A 19,700-nucleotide genomic window follows, 5' to 3' on the forward strand; every position below is an offset into this window, starting at 1 on the left:
ATCCCCCCACTATTCGATCGCTGGCCTCCCGGACCTCCCTGCGCTAGACCCGACCCCCCCCCCCCCCCCCCCCACCCACAATCTCCCCGACCCCCCACCCGGCCAATCCCCATTTACCCTTCCCACCTGGGTGGCCAGCCCCAATCACCTCTTCCCTCCATCTTCCAGTCATCCCAAGTGCAGAGTGGCAGCGGGTCCCCCCAACCAATCGTGCCCCCTAATAGTCCCCACCGCAATAGGCCCCATCCCCTCCCACCCGACCCCTTGGGCACTGCCTGATGCCCAGTGGACAGTGCCAAGGGGCCCATTTGGCAGTGCTGGGGGCTAGGTTGGCACTGCCAGGCTGGCACTGCCCAAGGGGCAACCCCTCCCTACCCCCCGACTTCTGGGGGGGGTGGCCTCAATGGCCACTCTTCCCTCCAGCAGGGTTGGGCCACCTTTTCCCCATTAGTGGGCAGCAATTGTAAATCCCACTGGAGGAACCCATCCCAGCGAGGGGGGGATGACGTTAGCAGGCCCAGAGATTTCAATCCTAGACCCGCTAATTAAATGTAAATCGTGATTTCCATATTGTAATCAGTTCCATGTCAATTTCCGGCACAGAGCTGATTATGCTGGTAATCTTAGTCTGGGAGACTCACGGCCCACTGTGCTGAATGTCAGAGGCAAACAGATCGGGTCCAGGAGTTCAGCAAGACTTCACAATACATTTCATAAAACCATTATCAGACAAAGTCTGTAGCCTCTGTGCATACAGAGCTATGAGAATAGCAGAGGATGAGATAATAGTGAGTGAACATATTCTTCACACAGAAGAAAGTCATTCAGCACTTGTAACGAAGAGAAAGTTATTCAATTAGTTCCACTCGCTACATTTGCTCCTCCATACCACCAACCAGAAAAACAGACGCAAGTCAGACCTGAACACCCCCGAGTGCCATGAACTTCTGACTGTCAGCTTCTAAGGCCAGGCGCAAGCATGTTGCGTTCCCCCAAGTGCTGGATACCCTAACCAGCATCTTCTGTGCTCGCTTGGCATGCTTCCTGTAACACTCCGTGAATAGGCCTTTGGTTAAAGAGAAAGGAACAATTAAAACAAGAAAACACAGGTGAATTTTAGAATCATCCTTAACAGTACATCGGTTTATAGTAACAGAAGTATTATATCGCGTCATCAGTGTATTATTCATCTGCTAACTTGCAAGTTCAAGTTGGACTGTCCCTTTAAGGCCACATAGTTGGAAGGACTGAAAATATACAGAGATGGAGGGAACCTTCTAAAAATTCATACTTAGGATATGGTTGCCTCTGGGAGGCCAGTCTACCACTAGTCGTACTCAGAAGGGGCTTTTTTCACTGATAGCAATTTGATTTCACTTGCTAGGCTGCTTGAGTGGCCAATAAAAGTCAACCAGGTTGGCATGTGGATTGGTGTCATTTATAGGCCAGACTGGGTAAGGAGCAGACTTGATGGGCCACATGGCCTAATTCCACTCCTATATCTTATGGACAGCAGGTTTTGTTAGTGAACCAGTCAGGTTGTTATGACATTCTGACAGCCTGATAGTTACTTTTACTAATAATGGCGTTTTACTCTGACTTTCTTAAAACTGGTTTCAGACTTCCGTGGTGGGATTTGAATGTATGTTGGCAGGGCTAGGAGTGCAGAAATATCGTCACTGTATCTCATCTACCAGACAATTACTTAGTAATTACCACATGGCGAAATCTCTTCAGCCTAACCAGCCTGTGAAGGTGTTTATCTTGTACACAAAGCTGTACCCTAATCCCATGTACCCAGTTTGTTCCAATGTTCCTTTAATCCCTTTTACCCCTATCTAGCCTCTTCTTAATCACAGAATCATAGAATCCCTACAGTGCAGAAAGAGGCCATTCAGCCCATCGAGCCTGCACCGACAACGATCCCACCCAGGCCCTATCCCCTTAACCCGATGTATTTATCCTTCTAATCCCCCTGACACTAAGGAGCAATTTAGCATGGCCAATCCATCTAACCCACACATTTTTGGACTGTGGGAGGAAACCAGAGCACCCGGAGGAAACCCACGCAGACACGGGAAGAACGTGCAAACTCCGCACAGACAGTGGCCCAAACCGGGAATCGAACCCGAGTCCCTGGCGCTGTGAAGCAGCAGTGCTAACCACTGTGCCACCGTTAAATATTGACATTGTCTGCCGTTCATTCACTGAATCACTCCAGTCCTTTAGTTAGCAAAAGCTTACCCATATCTCCAGTCCAAGCCTGTCGCATTTGATCTCATGCCTATGTCCCCTCATGTTGGACCCTCTGGGAACTGTCCATGTCCGTCTCCTCTTTCTGTCCCTTCTCAAATTTGCATCCCTCTACCAAATTGACTTAATCTCCCATTCCAATAAAAAAAACACCCAATTTTTCATCATGGTGTATTTCCTCACGGCAAGCAGCATCCAAATGATTTGTACAGTGTCCACTCTCCTGCCTTTTCTATCGAGCGGAGCTCAAAACTGCACATAGGTTAAAAAAGGGGATGAGGTCTTACAAGCAGAATACAGGGAGTTAGGACGCAAATTTAAATAATGGAAACTGAAAGGTAGTAATCTCAGGATTACTGCCGGTGCCACGTGTTAGCAGGAATAAAAATAATAGGTTACACCAGAAGAATATGTGGCTGGAGAAACATAGGTGGGACGGATTCAGATTCCTGGGACAGTGGGTTCTGTTCTGGGGAAGGTGGGACCTGTATAAGCAGGATGGGTTGCACCTGGGCAGGACCTGGATCAATGTCCTCGGGGGAAGGTGTTTGCTAGTGCTGTTCGGGGGGTTTAAACTAGAATGGCAGAGGGATGAGAACCTGAGCAGGGAGACAAGAGAAGGAGGGAAACAAGGACAGAAACAACAGACAGAAATGTAAGAAGCAAAAGTGGAAGGCAGAAAAAGTGACAAAGGCGAAACGCAATGGGGCCAAAAATGCAAAATAAAGCTAAGGTGATCAACAAGGTTAAAAAGACAAGTTTAAAGCTTTCTGTCTTAATGCGCAGAGCATTCACAATAAGGTAGATGTATTAACAGCGTAAATAAATATAAACGGTTATAATATAATAACGGGGCCATGTCTACAGGGCTCCCAAGGGTGGGAACTAAACATCTAGGGATATTCATTAGTTAGGAAGGACAGACAACGAGGGAAAGGAGGTGGGGTAGCATTGTTACCAAAGGCAGAAATCAATGCAATAGTAAAGAAGGATATTGGCTTGGAAAATCGTGATTTAGAATCTGCATTGGTGGAGATAAGAAACACTACGGGGCAGAAAACGTTGTTGGGGGTTGTGTATATAGGGCGGCATGGTGATACAGTGGTTAGCACTGCTGCCTCACAGCTCCACGGATTCAGGTTCAATTCCAGCCTCGGGTCACTCTCTGTGTGGAGTTTGCACGTTCTCCTCGTGTCTGCGTGGGTTTCCTCCGGATGCTCCGGTTTCCTCTCACACTCCAAAGATGTGCAGGTTAGGTTGATTGGCCATGATAAATTGCCCTTTAGTGTCAGTGGAATTAGCCATGGTAAATACTTGGGTTATGGGGATAGGCCTGGTTGGGATTGTTGTCGGTGCAGGCTCGATGGGCCAAATGGCCTCTTTCTGCACTGTAGGGATTCTATGATTCTATGATTCTGTAGGCCCCAAACAGTCATGCAGATATAAGGGAAGATATTAAACAAGAAATCAGAGATTCACGCCACAAGGGTACAATTGTAATCATGGGCAATTTTAATTTACATATAGATTGGATAAACTAAACTCTCAATGGTATCATGGAGGAGGAATTCCTGGAGCATGTCCATGATGCTTTTTTTAGACCAATACATTGAGGAAGCAACCAGAGAACAGGCTCCTCTAGACTGGGTACTGTGCAATGAGAAAGGATTAATTTACAATATTGGTGCAGGGTCCTTGGGGAAGAGCAACCATATTATGATAGAATGTTTCATTAAGATGAAGACTAAAGTAGCCAAATCCAAAACTAAGGTCCTGAATCTAAATAAAGGGAACCAGGGGGGTACGGACAAGAATGGATTGGGAAACCTTACTCAAATAACCTCCCAGAAATGTTAGGGAACCAAGGAGAGGGCAGAATTGAAGGAAATCAGTATTAGTAGGAAAATGGTGCTGGGGAAATTATTGGGGTTAAAGGCTGACAAATTGCCATGGCCTGATAATCTTCATCCCAGAGTATTAAAGGAGTGGCATTAGAAATATCGGATGCATTGGTGGTCATCTTCCAAAATTCTATAGACTCTGGAGTGCCTGGGAGGTTCACGAGACTGATCCCATGATTGTTGGGACTGTCCTATGAGGAGAGATTGGTTTGACTGAGTCGGTATTCACGAATGTTTAGAAGGATATGAGGAGATCTGATTGAAATGTATAAAATTCTATCAGGGCTGAACAGACTGGATGCAGGGAGGATGCTTTCCTTGGTTGGAGAATCTAGAACTAGGGGACATACAGGGTAGACTATTTAGGATTGAGATAAGGAAATATTTCTTCATTCCAAGGAAAGTGAGCCTGTGGAATTCTCTACCACAGAAGGCTGTGGAGGTCAAGTCACTGAATATATTTAAGAGTTAGATTTTTTTTACATTTTAATGGCATCAAGGAGTATGGGGAGAAAGCAGGAGTATGGCATTGAGATAGAGGATCAGCCATGATCATGTTGAATGGCAGAGCAGGCTTGAAGGGCCGAATGGCCTACTCCTTTCCCTAGTGTCTATGTTGCTATCTCTATTAAGCTAGCATCCTGTGCACATACTGAGAGGGTGCTCCACTGTCAGCACAATGCCACAAAAATGCTCAAAATGACTCCTAACTGGGGCCTTGAACCTTCCCTCATGATGGGAATGTGCCTGGGAACTGTTGTAATGTGGCTCCCTGCTACTTTGCCCCATCTCCACTCCTGCTACCCTGGGACAGGGAAAATTCTGCTTGTAATTCTATCTCTTTCTCCACAGATGTTGCCTGACCTGCTGAATTTTTCCAGCATTTTTCTTATTACAACAGAGCACATAGAAAAAAATTATGTTGGTGAGAGATCTGGAATTTTCTATGAAATACTATGGAGGCCCTGGTGAAGAGAGAAGACTGGCTCAAATGTATTTCTACCACTGGGGGTGCAAACTGGGAGAATTGTTTTACTGAAGTTGTGATTCACTGGTTAAGGTTTCATCTCTTATTTTAAGCAGGCAACAGCATTTCCACAGAGTCTGGATCTCAGGCTGTGAGTCAGAATTGGTGTGGTCCACACATGTCCAAAGCTCCAGCTCTGAATCAGAAGGTACAGAGTTCTGATCCCTGTCCAGACTTTCCTAAGCATCACATCCCAGTGAGATACCTGAGTCTGGGTGTGGGAGCCCAAAAGACCCTCCTGCTAGACAAGACAATCTCCACCCATCACCACTCCCCCACCCCTCCAATGAAGATGGAAGGAGTGTCCACATTTCTGTCTGTTAGTGTGTTAATCATTCCATGAATCCTTCCATGTTCTCCAAGGAATGAGCACAATTAACGAATGGCAACAGTTTTGTTTTTATTCATCGGACATGGGCGTCGCTGGCTGGCCAGCATTTATTGCCCATCCCTAGTTGCCCTTGGAGGGCAGTTGAGAGTCAACCACATTGCTGTGGCTCTGGAGTCACATGTAGGCCAGACCAGTAAGGATGGCAGATTTCCTTCCCTGAAGGACATTAATGAACCAGATGGGTTTTTCCGATAATTGACAATGGTTGCATAGTCATTAATAGATTCTTAATTCCAGATATTTCTTTTATTGAATTCAAATTCCACCACCTGTCGTGGCGGAATTCGAACCCAGGTCCCCAGAACATTAGCTGAATTTCTGGATTAATAGTCTAGCAATAATACCACTAGGCCACCGCCTCCCCAAGGATCACCTTAGAGAGTGATCCTGAATAGAAAGGACCCAGCACTACTCCTGTACTCAGGACTGAGATCAAACATGTCTTGGACCTCGGCTTACCGATGGCTCGATTCTCATAATCCTGGGCCAGCTCTTCCATTTCCTCTGACAGGTCTGTGTCATTCTCTTCTGAGGACATCTTTTTCAGGATTTTACAAGCAACAAGTGAAGAATCAATGCTGTCCATAGCCTGGGAAAAAATGCAATTTTCATTGTTACCAAGAGACAGATCAAAGTGATTCTATCCAACAAAAACAGCCATGTGATTTGACCCACCAGCTTAGGATAATGTCTATTTACACAGTGGTGGAAGACCAAGACGTGGGGATTAACATGAGGTTACATTTCTTATGGACTGGTCTTGCTCTGTTGCTGTAACTATGTAAGAAGTCTCACAACACCAGGTTAAAGTCCAACAGGTTTATTTGGTAGCAAAAGCCACTAGCTTTCGGAGCGCTGCTCCTTCGTCAGGTAAGTGGGATTTCAGTTCACAAAAACAGGGCATATAAAGACACAAACTCAATTTACAAAATAATGGTTGGAATGCGAGTCTTTACATCGCAAACTACCGGCTCCAAGTGGAGAGGATCTCCAAGAAGATCACGCATATTGACACAGACATGACTACCATCGACACCGCTGTAACTATGATCAAAGTTAGACACAAACCCTCTATCCTCCAAAGAGATGGTGGCAGAGCAGGAAAGGCTCCAACAATCATATCGGATCATAGAATCCGTACAGTACAGGAGGCAGCCACTGGGCCCATCAAGTCTGTACTGACAACAATCCTACCCAGGCCCTATTCCCGTAACCCTGTGTATTTACCCTGAATTGCCCCTTTATACTAAGGGGTAATTTAGCATAGCTAATCAACCTAACCCGCACATCTTTGGATATATAACAATATTCACAAATTCTACAGTAGGGCATAAAACTTATTAATTGAGGATAAAACAAGTTTTGATTTAACTAGTTTATGCAGAATGCATTATCCTTAACTAACTTTCAGGAATGTGGGCATTGCTGGTAAGGTTGCATTTAGTTATCCTTATGAAGATCATGGTGGTCTATATTTGCAAACCTACTTGTTCTAGGATGGTTTGATACAACCGAGTGGTTCACCACAACATACGTCATAGGCCAGTGTGGGGTTTGAGTCACATACAGGACAGACTGGGCAAAGACACTTGGCAGGGTTCCTACAACCTCCCCCAACCCTGGCATCAATGTGAGAGCTATCTCCTTGGAGCAGAGAGCCTAACTTTGACCATAGGGCTGAACCCAACAACATTTCAGTGACGTTTCCTCTAATTATTTACCAGTGAGTGAGCCATTAACAGTTCACAGAATTGTGAACATTTAACATCATTATGTGATAAGCTGTCCAAAGGCAAATCGCAGAGTTTTCATTGCGATGCGTGATACAAGGTATTTAGAAGTTGAAAACAATGAAAGTGATCAGCCTGTGAGAATTATACCAGTCACGTGAAGCGTTAATCTGATATTAAGCATATTAGTTGCAGATTCATTTAATTGTGCCATATTAGATAGTGGTTGCACCTTTTTTGGAACAAATTGGCTAAAATTCACTTTTTATTAAGTTTCGGTTCATTCAGAAGTAGGAATCCAAGTACAAAGGAGTATGAAAGTTACACTTGTTTCAGGTTTGGGACATTGAAGTCACTAAAAAAGAGTAACTCGTACAAGAAATGGAATGGAATTCCCCCTCTTTGAGACTAAGTGTGGTGTTGGGTGACCTGGCAGTGCCTTTCCACTGGCCAGAACCGTGCCACATTCTGTGTTTTGGAAACTCATTAACTATGCGCTGGTGAGTTTCCCTGCACCTATCTGGTTGGCTAAGGCTACTGGGGAGAGTTTAAACTAGATAGGTTGGGGGGAGGGGATCAAAGCGACATGACTGAGAGTGAGGAAGGTAGCTCGCAAACAGAGAAGGGTTATAGGCAGTGCAAGAGGGCAGGTGGACTGGGAACAGAGGAGGGGAGAGGTCAGACCATAGGATTGAGAGGTGTCTACTCTAATGCCAGGAGTATAGTGAATAAACAACTAGCTAAAGGAGGAGAGGGCTTGGGAGATGTTAGTAGCGCTTCAACAAACCGGGTCCAGATAAAGGCTGGCATAAAGACACTTTGCCTGAATGCACGAAGCATTCGAAACAAAGTAAATGAGTTGATGGCACAAATACATACTAATGAATATGATCTAGTGTCCATCACAGAAACGTGGTTGCAGGGTGACCGGGACTGGGAACTGAACATACAGGGTTATCAGGCATTTAGGAAGGATAGACAGGTAGAAAAAGGAGGTGGGGTAGCTTTGTTAATAAAGGATAATATCAGGACGGTAGTGAGAGACGACATAGGCTCTAAGGAGCAAAACGTGGAATCGTTGTGGGTGGAGATAAGGAATAGTAGGGGGAGAAAGACACTGGTAGGCATGGTCTATAGGCCCCCAAATAATAACTTAGAGGTGGGGAGGGCTATAAACAAGCAAATAATGGATGCGTGCAAAAGTGGAACGGCAATAATCATGGGGGATTTTAACCTACATATTGATTGGTCGACTCAAATTGGACGTGGAGGGCTTGAGGAAGAGTTCTTGGAATGCTGTCGGGATTGTTTCATTGAACAGTATGTTACAGAACCTACGAGAGAGCGAGCTATCTTGGATCTGGTTCTGTGCAATGAGACAGGTAGGATTAAGGATCTTCTTGTGAAGGATCCTCTTGGGATGAGTGATCATAATATGGTGGAATTTCTGATACAGATGGAGGGTGAGAAAGTAGGGTCCCAAACCAGTGTCCTCTGCTTGAACAGAGGGGAGTACGATAGGATGAGGGTGGAATTGGCTAATGTAGACTGGGCGAGCAGACTGGTAGGTAGGACAGCTGAGGAACAGTGGAGGATTTTTAAGGAGATTTTTTAAAGTACTCAGCAAAAATATATTCCGGTGATAAAGAAGGACTGTAAGAAAAAGGATAACCGGACGTGGATAACGAAGGAAATAAAGGAGAGTATTAAAATAAAATCAGATGCGTACAGAGTGGCCAAAAATAGTGGAGAATTAGTGGATTGGGAAAGCTTTAAAGAAAAACAAAGAACGACTAAGAAAGCGATTAAGAAAGGAAAGATAGATTATGAAACTAAACTAGCTCAAAATATAAAAAATGATAGTAAAAGTTTTTACAAGTATATAAAAAGGAATAGAGTGGCTAGAGTGAATGTTGGACCCTTGGAAGATGAGAGGGGGGATTTAATAGTGGAAAACGAGGAAATGGCTGAGACTTTAAATAAGTTCTTTGTGTCAGTCTTCACGGTGGAAGACACAAATAGTTTGCCGAATATTAGAGATCGAGAGTTGGTGGGAGGGGAGGTCCTTAATACAATTACTGTTACTAAGGAGGTGGTGCTTGGTAGACTAATAGGACTGAAGGTAGACAAGTCCCCGGGCCCAGATGGAATGCATCCCAGGGTACTGAAAGAAATGACTGAGGTAATAGCAGATGCGTTAGTAGTAATTTATCAAAATTCGCTGGACTCTGGGGTAGTGCCAGCTGACTGGAAAACAGCTACTGTTACGCCGCTGTTTAAAAAAGGAAGTAGACAAAAGGCGGGTAACTACAGGCCGGTTAGCTTAACGTCCGTAGTTGGGAAGATGCTAGAGTCCATTATTAAAGAGGAAATAACAGAGCACCTGAATAAGAATGGTTCGATCAAGCAGACGCAGCATGGATTCATGAAGGGAAAGTCGTATTTGACGAATCTACTGGACTTTTATGAAGATGTCACTAGTGCGGTTGACAGAGGGGAACCGGTGGATGTGGTGTTTTTAGATTTCCAGAAGGCGTTCGATAAGGTGCCTCACAAAAGGTTGCTGCAGAAGATTGGGGTACACGGAGTTAGGGGTAAGGTGTTGGCGTGGATTGGGGATTGGCTATCTAACAGGAAGCAGAGAGTTGGGATAAATGGGTGCTTTTCTGGTTGGCAGTTGGTGACCAGTGGCGTGCCGCAGGGATCGGTGCTGGGGCCTCAATTGTTTACCATTTACATAGATGATCTGGAGGAGGGGACTGAATCTAGGGTATTCAAGTTTGCTGATGACACGAAGGTGAGTGGGAAAGCGAATTGCGTGGAGGACGCGGAAAGTCTGCAGAGAGATTTGGATAGGCTGAGCGAGTGGGCGAGGATCTGGCAGATGGAATATAACGTTAGCAAATGTGAGGTTATCCACTTTGGAATAAATAATAGTAAATTGGAATATTATTTAAATGGAGAAAAATTACATCGTGCGACTGTGCAGAGGGACCTGGGGGTCCTTGTGCACGAATCGCAAAAACTCAGTCTGCAGGTGCAGCAGGTGATCAAGAAGGCGAATGGAATGTTGGCCTTTATCGCGAGGGGGATAGAATATAAAAGCAGGGAGGTCTTGCTGCAACTGTACAAGGCACTGGTGAGGCCGCAACTCGAGTACTGTGTGCAGTTTCGGTCCCCTTATTTGCGAAAGGATATATTGGCCTTGGAGGGAGTGCAGAGAAGGTTCACCAGGTTGATACCGGAGATGAGGGGTGTAGCTTATGAGGAGAGATTAAACAGATTGGGTCTGTACTCGTTGGAGTTTAGAAGGATGAGGGGTGATCTTATAGAGACATATAAGATAATGAAGGGGCTGGATAGGGTAGAGGTGGAGAGATTCTTTCCACTTAGAAGGGAAACCAGAACTAGAGGGCACAGCCTCAAAATAAGGGGGGGCCGGTTCAGAACAGAGTTGAGGGGGAACTTCTTCTCTCAGAGGGTAGTGAATCTCTGGAATTCTCTGCCCATTGAAGTGGTGGAGGCTTCCTCGTTGAATATGTTTAAATCACGGGTAGATAGTTGTCTGATCGATAAGGGAATTAGGGGATATGGGGAGCAGGCGGGTAAGTGGAACTGATTCGCTTCAGATCAGCCATGATCTTGTTGAATGGCGGGGCAGGCTAGAAGGGCCAGATGGCCTACTCCTGCTCCTATTTCTTATGTTCTTATGTTATCCTGCCAGGCTGGCAGCTGATCTGTCTGCCCGCTCTCAGCTAATTGTTTCAACAGTCTTGGTACTACATTTTTAAAAAACCTGCCTTTACCAGACTCTGCAACATGTCAGCAACCCAGCAGAAAAATATTAACAGCCTCAAGAACAGCAATAGCCAATATTCAGAGGGGATGGCAAGATGCGTCCTCTTCCCAGTAATGAGATCAGCAGACATCGAGATAAGATCAGATATAAATAGCCCCATCTTCAGGAAGCAGTTAACCTGTGAGATCAGTAGAGGCATACAGATACTAATTGTTGAGGGTCAGAAAGGTGAGAGAGACAGTCGGTCCAATATACAGTGGCCAGAATCAAAGAGAGAATAAGGTATAATTGCCAACTCCTGCAGAAACGGACAGACCAGCTTAATACCTAACAGCAAGCCAGACAACAGCAGAGTCTTACAGTCAAGCTAGTGCAGAAATCTTTGTAAAAGAGTTTAAATATCTTCGCTGAACCAGACAAAGACGCTTCCCAGACTGATATCATCCGCCTGGTGTTGTGTGGTAACTATAAGCTGGATTTGACTTACAGACTTGTTTAAGGTGAATGTTGTTTGGGGAATGGGAAAGTCTGACAGAGTTCAGGTATTGGGAATATAGCTTGGAACAAGGAGCAATTTCTAGATAAAACTGTGTGTATTACTCCAGTGTTTGTGTCCAATAGAATTATTGTCCTGTTTGTGAATTTATGTATTTGTAATTTATTTAAATTAATGAATAGTCTTTAGTAATTGTTACACTGCAAGTGGGCTGCTTATTCTCACAGGTGATTTTGTGTGACTCCTTACACTATTCCACAGCAAAACTGCACCATCACAAATCATAGAATCCCTACAGTACAGAAGAGGCCATTAGCCCATCGAGTCTGCACTGACTCTCTGACTGGGTATCTTACTACTCCATTTCCCCCACCCTGTACCCGTAACCCCACATAGCTAATCCAGCTAACCGACACATCTTGGGACGCTAAGGGTTAATTTAGCTGGGCCAATCCACCTAACCTGGACCCAATCTTTGGAGTGTGGGAGGAAACCCACACAGACACAAGGAGAATGTGCAAACTCCACACGGGCAGTCACCCAAGGCTGGAATTGAACCCGGGTCCCTGGCGCTGTGAGTGCTAACAACTGTGCCGCCAGTGTCTCATGCCAAGACACCTTCGCAAATAACATCAGCGTGGTGAGGGCAGAGGTGTGGGAGATGGGTGGAAGTCGGTTGAGTGCCCTGTTAACCACAGTGGGGGAAATCCTTGATTAAGGAAAAATACAGACATATTAGAAGCGCTGTTTTCAAAGGTGGCATCATTGGAACAGATGCAGCAGCGGCGGAAAAACTAGGAGAATGGGATGGAGTCCTTTCAGGAAGCGAGGTATGAGGAGGTGTAGTCGAGGTAGCTCTGGGAGCCGGTGGGTTTGTGGTGAATATTGGTGATCAGTCTATCACCGGAAATGGACACAGAGAGGTCAAGGAAGGGATGGGAAGTTTAAGATAAATTACTGCGGATGCTGGAACCTGAAACAAAAATAGCAAATGTTGGAAAATCTCAGCAGGTCTGACAGCATCTGAGTAGAGAGAATAGAGCCAATGTTTCCAGTCTGGATGACCCTTCATCAGAGCTGATGGGAAGTGCTGGAGATGAACCTTGTGAATGAGAGAGGAGTGGAAATTGAAAGTAAAATTGATACATTTTCCAGGTCCAAACTAGAACATGAAGTGGCACTGATACAGTCATCGGTGTAACGGATAGAGCTGTGATTTTACTTGTCAAAATGATTGGGGAAATTCTATGCAAGGGCCATTCTGGAACAGTTAGCCATTGAATGGATAATCATTCCCAATGGGATAACATGACATCCATCAAAAAGTGGCATTACAATAAACTCTACATTCACCTGCCAACACATTACGGACAGCATCAATATTTAAGGCTGGAATAGACTGATTTTTGATCTCTCAGGGAAACAAGGGCCATGTGGAGCAGGCAAGCCCAAGATCAGCCATGATCGCATTGAATGGCCAAGCAGACCTGGTGGTCTATACACTCTATTCCTATTCTTATCTCTCGTAGAGTTATAAAACTTCTGCCCAAACGTCCCTTGACTGGGGCGGCACGGTGGCACAGTGATTAGCACTGCTGCCTCGCTGCGCCAGGAACCTGGGTTCGACTCCTGGCTTGGGTCACTGTCTGTGTGGAGTTTGCACATTCTCCCCGTGTCTGCATGGGTTTCCTCCGGGTGCTCTGGTTTCCTCCCACAGTCCAAAACACGGGCTGGCTAGGTGGATTGGCCATGCTAAATTCTCCCTCAGTGTACCCAAACAGGTGCTGGATTGTGGCGACAAGGGGATTTTCACAGTAACTTCATTGCCGTGTTAATGTAAGCCTACCTGTGACACTAATAAATAAACTTTATGTTGATAACTAAGAGGTTTCGTAATGACAATCTGACAACTTCTTGCTCACTTTTACTAATGAACATTGAACTGAAAAAGCCATAATCAAAGCAAAATACTGCAGATGCTAAAAATCTGAAGTAAAATCAGGTTTGTAGTATAAAGAGTTGGTTGTAACTGGGTAATATACTAATCAGATTATATCCATCAGGAAGCGATGCAGCTTTACAAGATTTTGCTCTCCCTTGCAGTCACATATAAGATGCAGTCAGATGTCTCAATAAAGCTCCTGTTTTTCACACCTCGGCAGCTTCAGTAAACATTCTGCCTGACAATACCAAGAATATTATAAAACTCAGAAGGTCTGACAGAGGGAATCTGTGGAGAGAGAAACGGAGTTAACATTTCAAGTCAAATATATTCGATTTGAAACATCAATTCTGTTTCTCTTCCACGTATGCTGCCAGGTCTATTGAGTATTTCCAGCACTTTCGTCTTCGTCTCAAACTGCCTTGGTGTGAGCTGATCCTCTGGCCATGCTAGATTGCCCCTTAGTGTCCCAAGATGTGTAGATCAGGGGGATCAGCAGGGTAAATACATGGGGTTACAGGGATAGGGCCTGGACGGAATTGTTGTTGGTGCAGGCTTGATGGGCCGAATGGCCGCCTTCAGCACTGGAGGGATTCTATGATTCTAATTAGTCCAGTGTGGAATGGAATCTACAGGAAGGAACTGGGATTTAGTAAATTCAAGGAATAGTTTGATAATTACCTGGCACGCAGTAGCAAATCAGAGAAAGTTGTTAGTGAGGTCTGTGCCTATCCCCACCATGACCTCAAGATCCCTCCTCCTTTCTTCTATGAACTCACTCACTGCATCCACATGATTGTTGGAAGACTAGATTCAACTTCCCAAACTCTATGAGCTATGAGCTCCGGCGTGACAAGGAGACAGAGGTGACAAGTCTAGGGGGCTGCTCGAGCTTAACTTCAGGCCTTTGGTCCGTCTGAGGGCCAATGCTCAGCTTTGTAAGCCTACCTGTGACACTAATAAATAAACTTTATGTTGATAATTAAGAGGTTCCTTAATGACAATCTGACAACTTCTTGCTCACTTTTACTAATGAACACTGAACTGAAAAAGCCATAATCAAAGCAAAATACTGCAGATGCTAAAAATCTGAAGTAAAATCAGGTTTGTAGAATAAAGAGTTGGTTGTAACTGGGTAATATGCTAATCAGATTATATCCATCAGGAAACGATGCAGCTTTACAAGATTTTGCTTGTGCAGCAGTGTGTTTACTGCCCAGCCTGGAGTCAGGAATTGGGGGGGTTGGGGGGGCAGAAACCCCATCCTATGTTTTTTGCAGACAGTTGAGGAAAATCTGCCTGATATTTCCAATACATCAGGATCGGCCAGATGGACCTCAGTGGTTGGATAAAGAGCCAGCTACAACAATCCCGACTTGAAGATGATGACCACCAATGCACAGGAATGCACTTTGAAGCCAGTTGCTTTGAGAAACTCAAAGGACCCAGAGGTCATTTGGAAAATAGATGAGGTACCTCAACCAGTAGAGCTTGGGTGGCACCAAACATGTGGTGGCACAATGGCACAGTGGTTAGCACTGCTGTCTCACAGCGCCAGAGACCTGGGTTCAATTTCAGCCTCGGGTGACTGTGTGGAGTTTGCACGTTCTCCCCGTGTCGGCGTGGTTTTCTTCCGGTACTCCAATTTCCTCTCACAGTCCAAAAATATGCAGATTAGGTGGATTGGCCATGCTAATTTTCCCTTAGTGTCCAAAGATGTGTAGGTTAGGGGGAGCTAACGGGGTAAGTAGGTGGGGTTACAGGAAAAGGGCATGGGTAAGTTGCTCTGTCAGACAGTAAGTGCAGACTCAATGGGCCGAATGACCTCTTTCTGCACTGTAAGGGTTCTATGAGTCTATGATTCTATGCAGCCAGCTGAAGGGAGGACTGGGAATCTTAGAAAAAGTGTGAGTTAGAGTAGGTAATATGATTTGGTTTCAGCACATAGAGAAGGAAGAGTGTGGTATCGGGATGTTTGGATCTTCAGTGAAGCAACTCACCTCCATTGAACATGCTCTAGCTCTGTACAGGGGTAAGAAAGGACAGTCCCTGGAGCCGCTGCAGGGATCAATCTCTCACGTCAGACAACAACACTGTAATTGTGCAGGATACAGAACATTCAAGTGTGGTATTACATTGTAGTGCCCTGTGCCTCTGCTCTCCCATACCCCCTCACTTTGCAACCCCACTTCTCCACACACCAGCAACCCACTCGCATCCCCTCACCTTCTATCAATCCCCAATGAATCGAATTGTCACATTCTCTCTCTATCCCTTCCAGGCCTGTCAATGACAAACTAATCCCACAGGTCCACTCTCGCTTCATGGTCCTGTATTAATCCCAAACACATCCACTACCCTGATCTCCAGGAAGTGTTAGCATCTATAGGAGAGGAAGGGAGGAAAATGGGGATAAACTAGAAGGGGAGAGTTGGAGGATTGAAAGACCAATAATAGATGTGAGGGGAAGTTGAATGTAGTGTTGTTGACCTGGTTCATACCTGCACCCAGAAAATGGACGCCAGATCCTTGCGCTTCTGTAGAACTGCCCAGATAAAGAGGTCACGCTCTGGATCCGCAACTTCCTCCTCACAGATCTCGCTCTCCTGGGAGTAAGTGCGGTGCATGTCCTGGGGAGATGATGGTAGCACCTATGGATGGAAAAGTTAGAGTATCACAGTGAGTTCAGGGATCAGCTTCAACTTCGGAAAGGACACCAGTCACAGCAGAACTTCAAAAATAATCACAAAGTGGAGCAGGAGTAGATCATACGGCCTCTCAAAGCTGCTCCAATCATCAACGTGATCATAAACTCAAAATACTGCGGATGCTGGCATCTGAAACAAAAACAGGAAAATGCTGGAAAATCTCAACAGGCCTAAACCGGGATGTTGGGTTCATGTCACACTATCAGTAACCCCCACAGCTTGCCTTCTGGACTTGCAGAATCTCACTGGCTGTCCTGTCTGGAGACAATACACATCTCTTTAACCTGTGCTTAATGCTCCCTCCACCCACATTGTCTGTATCTTTAAGACCTGGTTGGTTGTAGGGATTCGCATTCTAATCAGTATTCTGTAACTTGATTTTGTGTCTCTGTGCCCTGTTTGAGAGCAGATTTCCACTCCATCTGACGAAGGAGCAGCGCTCCGAAAGCTTATGGTATTTGCTACCAAATAAACCTGTTGGACTTTAACCTGGTGTTGTTAAAACTCTTACTGTGTTTACCCCAGTCCAATGCCTGCATCTCCACATTTAGAGTATAAAAGCAGGGAGGTTATGTTTGAGCTGTACAGAATGTTAATTAGGCCACAGCCAGAGTACTATGTGTTGTCATGGTCACCTCACTATAGGAAAGATGTGATTGCACTAGAGGGGATACAGAGGAGATTCACCAGGATGCTGCCTGGGGTGAAGCATTTGAGCTGCAAGGAGAGACTGGATAGACTTGGATCCATTTCATTGGAGCAGAGAAGGCTGAGGGGGGTCATGATTGAGGTATTTAGGATTATGAGGGGTATGACAGGGTGAGTAGCTGTTCCCCTTGGTTGAGGAGCCAGTAATGAGGAGGCACAGTTTTACGGCGATGGGCAGAAGATTCAGAGGGGATTTGAGAAAAACCTTTTCATTCAGAAGGTGGTGAGAATCTGGAATGCACTGCCTGGGAAGGTAATGGAGGCTGGAACCCTTACAACCTTTAAAAAATATTTGGATGAGCACTTGACATATAACATTCAAGGATATAGGGACAAGTGCTGGGAAATGGGGTTAGTGCGGCTTTAGTGGTAGTTATTGTCGGTGCTAACTCGATGGGCCGAAGGGCCTTTTCTGAGCTCTATGACTCTATGACTGTATGAGTGGAGAATGCTGAATGTGACACCCTTGTTCAAGAAAAAGGAAATTACCTCCTCAATGACGAGAGGTGAGTCGGCCTAATGCTTGTGGTGGGTAAGTTGTGAGAAGCAACAATGGGAGAAAGAACAAGAGGCACTTGGAGAGGTTTGAGTTATTTAAGGATAGCCAGCTTGGATTTGTAAATGGCAGGCTGTCCTGAATAATCTAACTGAATTTTGTTGATGAAGTAACAAGTAAAATTGATGAAAAGAAAGCAATGGGTGTTGTCTCTATGGATTTTGAAATGGTGTTTTGACAAAGTGCCACATAAAGTTTTTTTTACACAGAGGGTGGTGGGTGCCTGGAACTCGCTGCCAGGGGGAGGGAGTGGAAGCAGATACGACAGTGACTTTTCAGGGGCGTCTTGACAAATGCATGAATAGGGTGGGAGTGGAGAGATCGGTCCCCGGAAGTGTAGGGGGTTTTAGTTCAGTCGGGCAGCATTGTCGGTGCAGACTTGGAGGGCCAAAGGGCCTGTTCCTGTGCTGTAATTTTCTTTGTTCTTTGTTCTAAAAAGCTGGTTTACAAAATTAAGACTGATGGAAGAGAAGGATCAATGTCAGATTGGAGGTAAAATTGCTTAAGGACAGAAAGCAGTGAGTTGCTTTTCAGACTGGAGGATGGTAGACAATGATTTCCGCAAGTTTCACTGCTGGGTCCACTGGTTTTAGAATGATAGAATCCCTACAGTGCAGAAGGAGGCCATTCAGCCCATTGAGTCTGCACTAACTCTGCGACTGAGCACCTTACCCAAGCCCACTTCTGCCCTATCCCCGTAACCCCAAGTATTTACCCCATTAATCCCTTCAACCTGCACATCTTGGGAAACTAAGGGACAATTTAGCATGGCCAATCCACCTAACCTACACATTTTTGGACTGTGGGAGGAAACCGGAGCACCCGGAGGAAACCCAAGCAGGCACAGGGAGAACGTGCAGACTCCACACAGACAGTGATCCAAGGCTGGAATTGAACCTGGGTCCCTGGCATTATGAGGCAGCAGCGCTAACCACTGTGCCACTGTACCACCCCAAAATGACTTGGATATTAGAATTCAGATTAAAATTTTAAAATTTGCCACTGATTCCAAAGCAGGAGGTGCAGCAGACAGCGAGGTTGAGACTTACAAACAGATGGAATCTAATACTGAGAAACCTGAGCTGATGCCATAAGAGATAGAGAGTGGAAATTTAGACTTAATGGCAGAGTTCTAAGGAAAGTACATGGGAAGAGGGACCTGTAGTTTCGTGATCTTTGAAAAGGGCAGGACACATCTGGAGAGAAGTCAACAAACCATTTGGGATCTTGGGTTCATAAATAGAAATGATGGGTGGGATTTACCGCGCGCCCACCATGTGTTTTGCCGTAGCGGGTGGCAACCCACATTGGCTGGCAGTTGAATCTTCTGGTCCCACCATTGTTAGTGGGGCTCCCTGTTGAATGGACCGCTCGCCGCTGTGAAACCCACGGAGAAGGTGCACTGTCGGCAGGACCAGAAGATCCCACCAGAGTGGCCATTGAGTACAAAAACAGGGAAGCTATGCTGAACTTTTATTAAGCTCTGGTGAGGCGACAAATAGGCTATTGCATCCAGTTCTGGTCACCATACGTTAGGAAGGATTCGAGGATTCTTGAGAGGAGATTTATCAGAATGGATCCATGGGTAAGGAATTTGAGCTACAAGGTGCGGCTCGAGTTGTCCTCTTTGGAGCAGAGATTAGAGAGAATTGATAGATATGTACAAGATTAAACAGGTTTATATATAATATTGACAAAGAAAATCTGTTCTCATCAGTTGATGACACAAGAACAAGGTGACACATATTCATGTCTTTCCAAGAAATAAACAAGAAATAAATGGTATTATCACTAAACTATTAATCCAACTAATGTTCTGGGGACCCGGGTTCAAATCCCGCCACGGCAGATAGTGGAATTTGAATTCAGTAAAATAAAATCTGGAATTAGGAATCTACTGATAACCATGAAGCCATTGTCGATTGTCGGAAAAACCCATCTGGTTCGCTAACGTCCTTTAGGGAGGGAAATCTTCTGTCCTTACCTGGTCTGGCCTACATGTGGTATTTGCTACCAAATAAACCTGTTGGACTTTAACCTGGTGTTGTTAAAACTCTTACTACATGTGACTCCAGAGCCACAGCAATGTGGTTGATTCTCAACTGCCCTCCGAGCAAGGGCAACTAGGGATGGGCAATAAATTCTGGCCAGTCAGCAACACCCATGTCCCACGAATTAATTTTTAAAAA

General features: G+C 45.2%; 2 protein-coding genes across 2 annotated transcripts in view; one reads left to right on the forward strand and one right to left on the reverse strand.

Moving 5' to 3' along the window:
• lancl1 (LanC antibiotic synthetase component C-like 1 (bacterial)) overlaps nt 1-19,700 on the forward strand; it is a 683,707-nt gene that overhangs the window by 81,995 nt on the left and 582,012 nt on the right. The gene's annotated exons all lie outside the window — the stretch shown is intronic.
• trpm2 (transient receptor potential cation channel, subfamily M, member 2) overlaps nt 1-19,700 on the reverse strand; it is a 270,848-nt gene that overhangs the window by 68,753 nt on the left and 182,395 nt on the right. The window contains exons 12-14 of the mRNA XM_078229251.1: nt 16,041-16,190; nt 6,032-6,161; nt 921-1,066 (exon numbers count right to left, since the gene is read on the reverse strand). Of these exons, the coding sequence (XP_078085377.1) occupies nt 921-1,066; nt 6,032-6,161; nt 16,041-16,190 (426 nt within the window). The remainder of the gene's footprint in view (nt 1-920; nt 1,067-6,031; nt 6,162-16,040; nt 16,191-19,700) is intronic.

This window comes from Mustelus asterias, chromosome 14 (assembly GCF_964213995.1).
Source record: "Mustelus asterias chromosome 14, sMusAst1.hap1.1, whole genome shotgun sequence".
Classification (NCBI taxonomy): domain Eukaryota; kingdom Metazoa; phylum Chordata; class Chondrichthyes; order Carcharhiniformes; family Triakidae; genus Mustelus; species Mustelus asterias.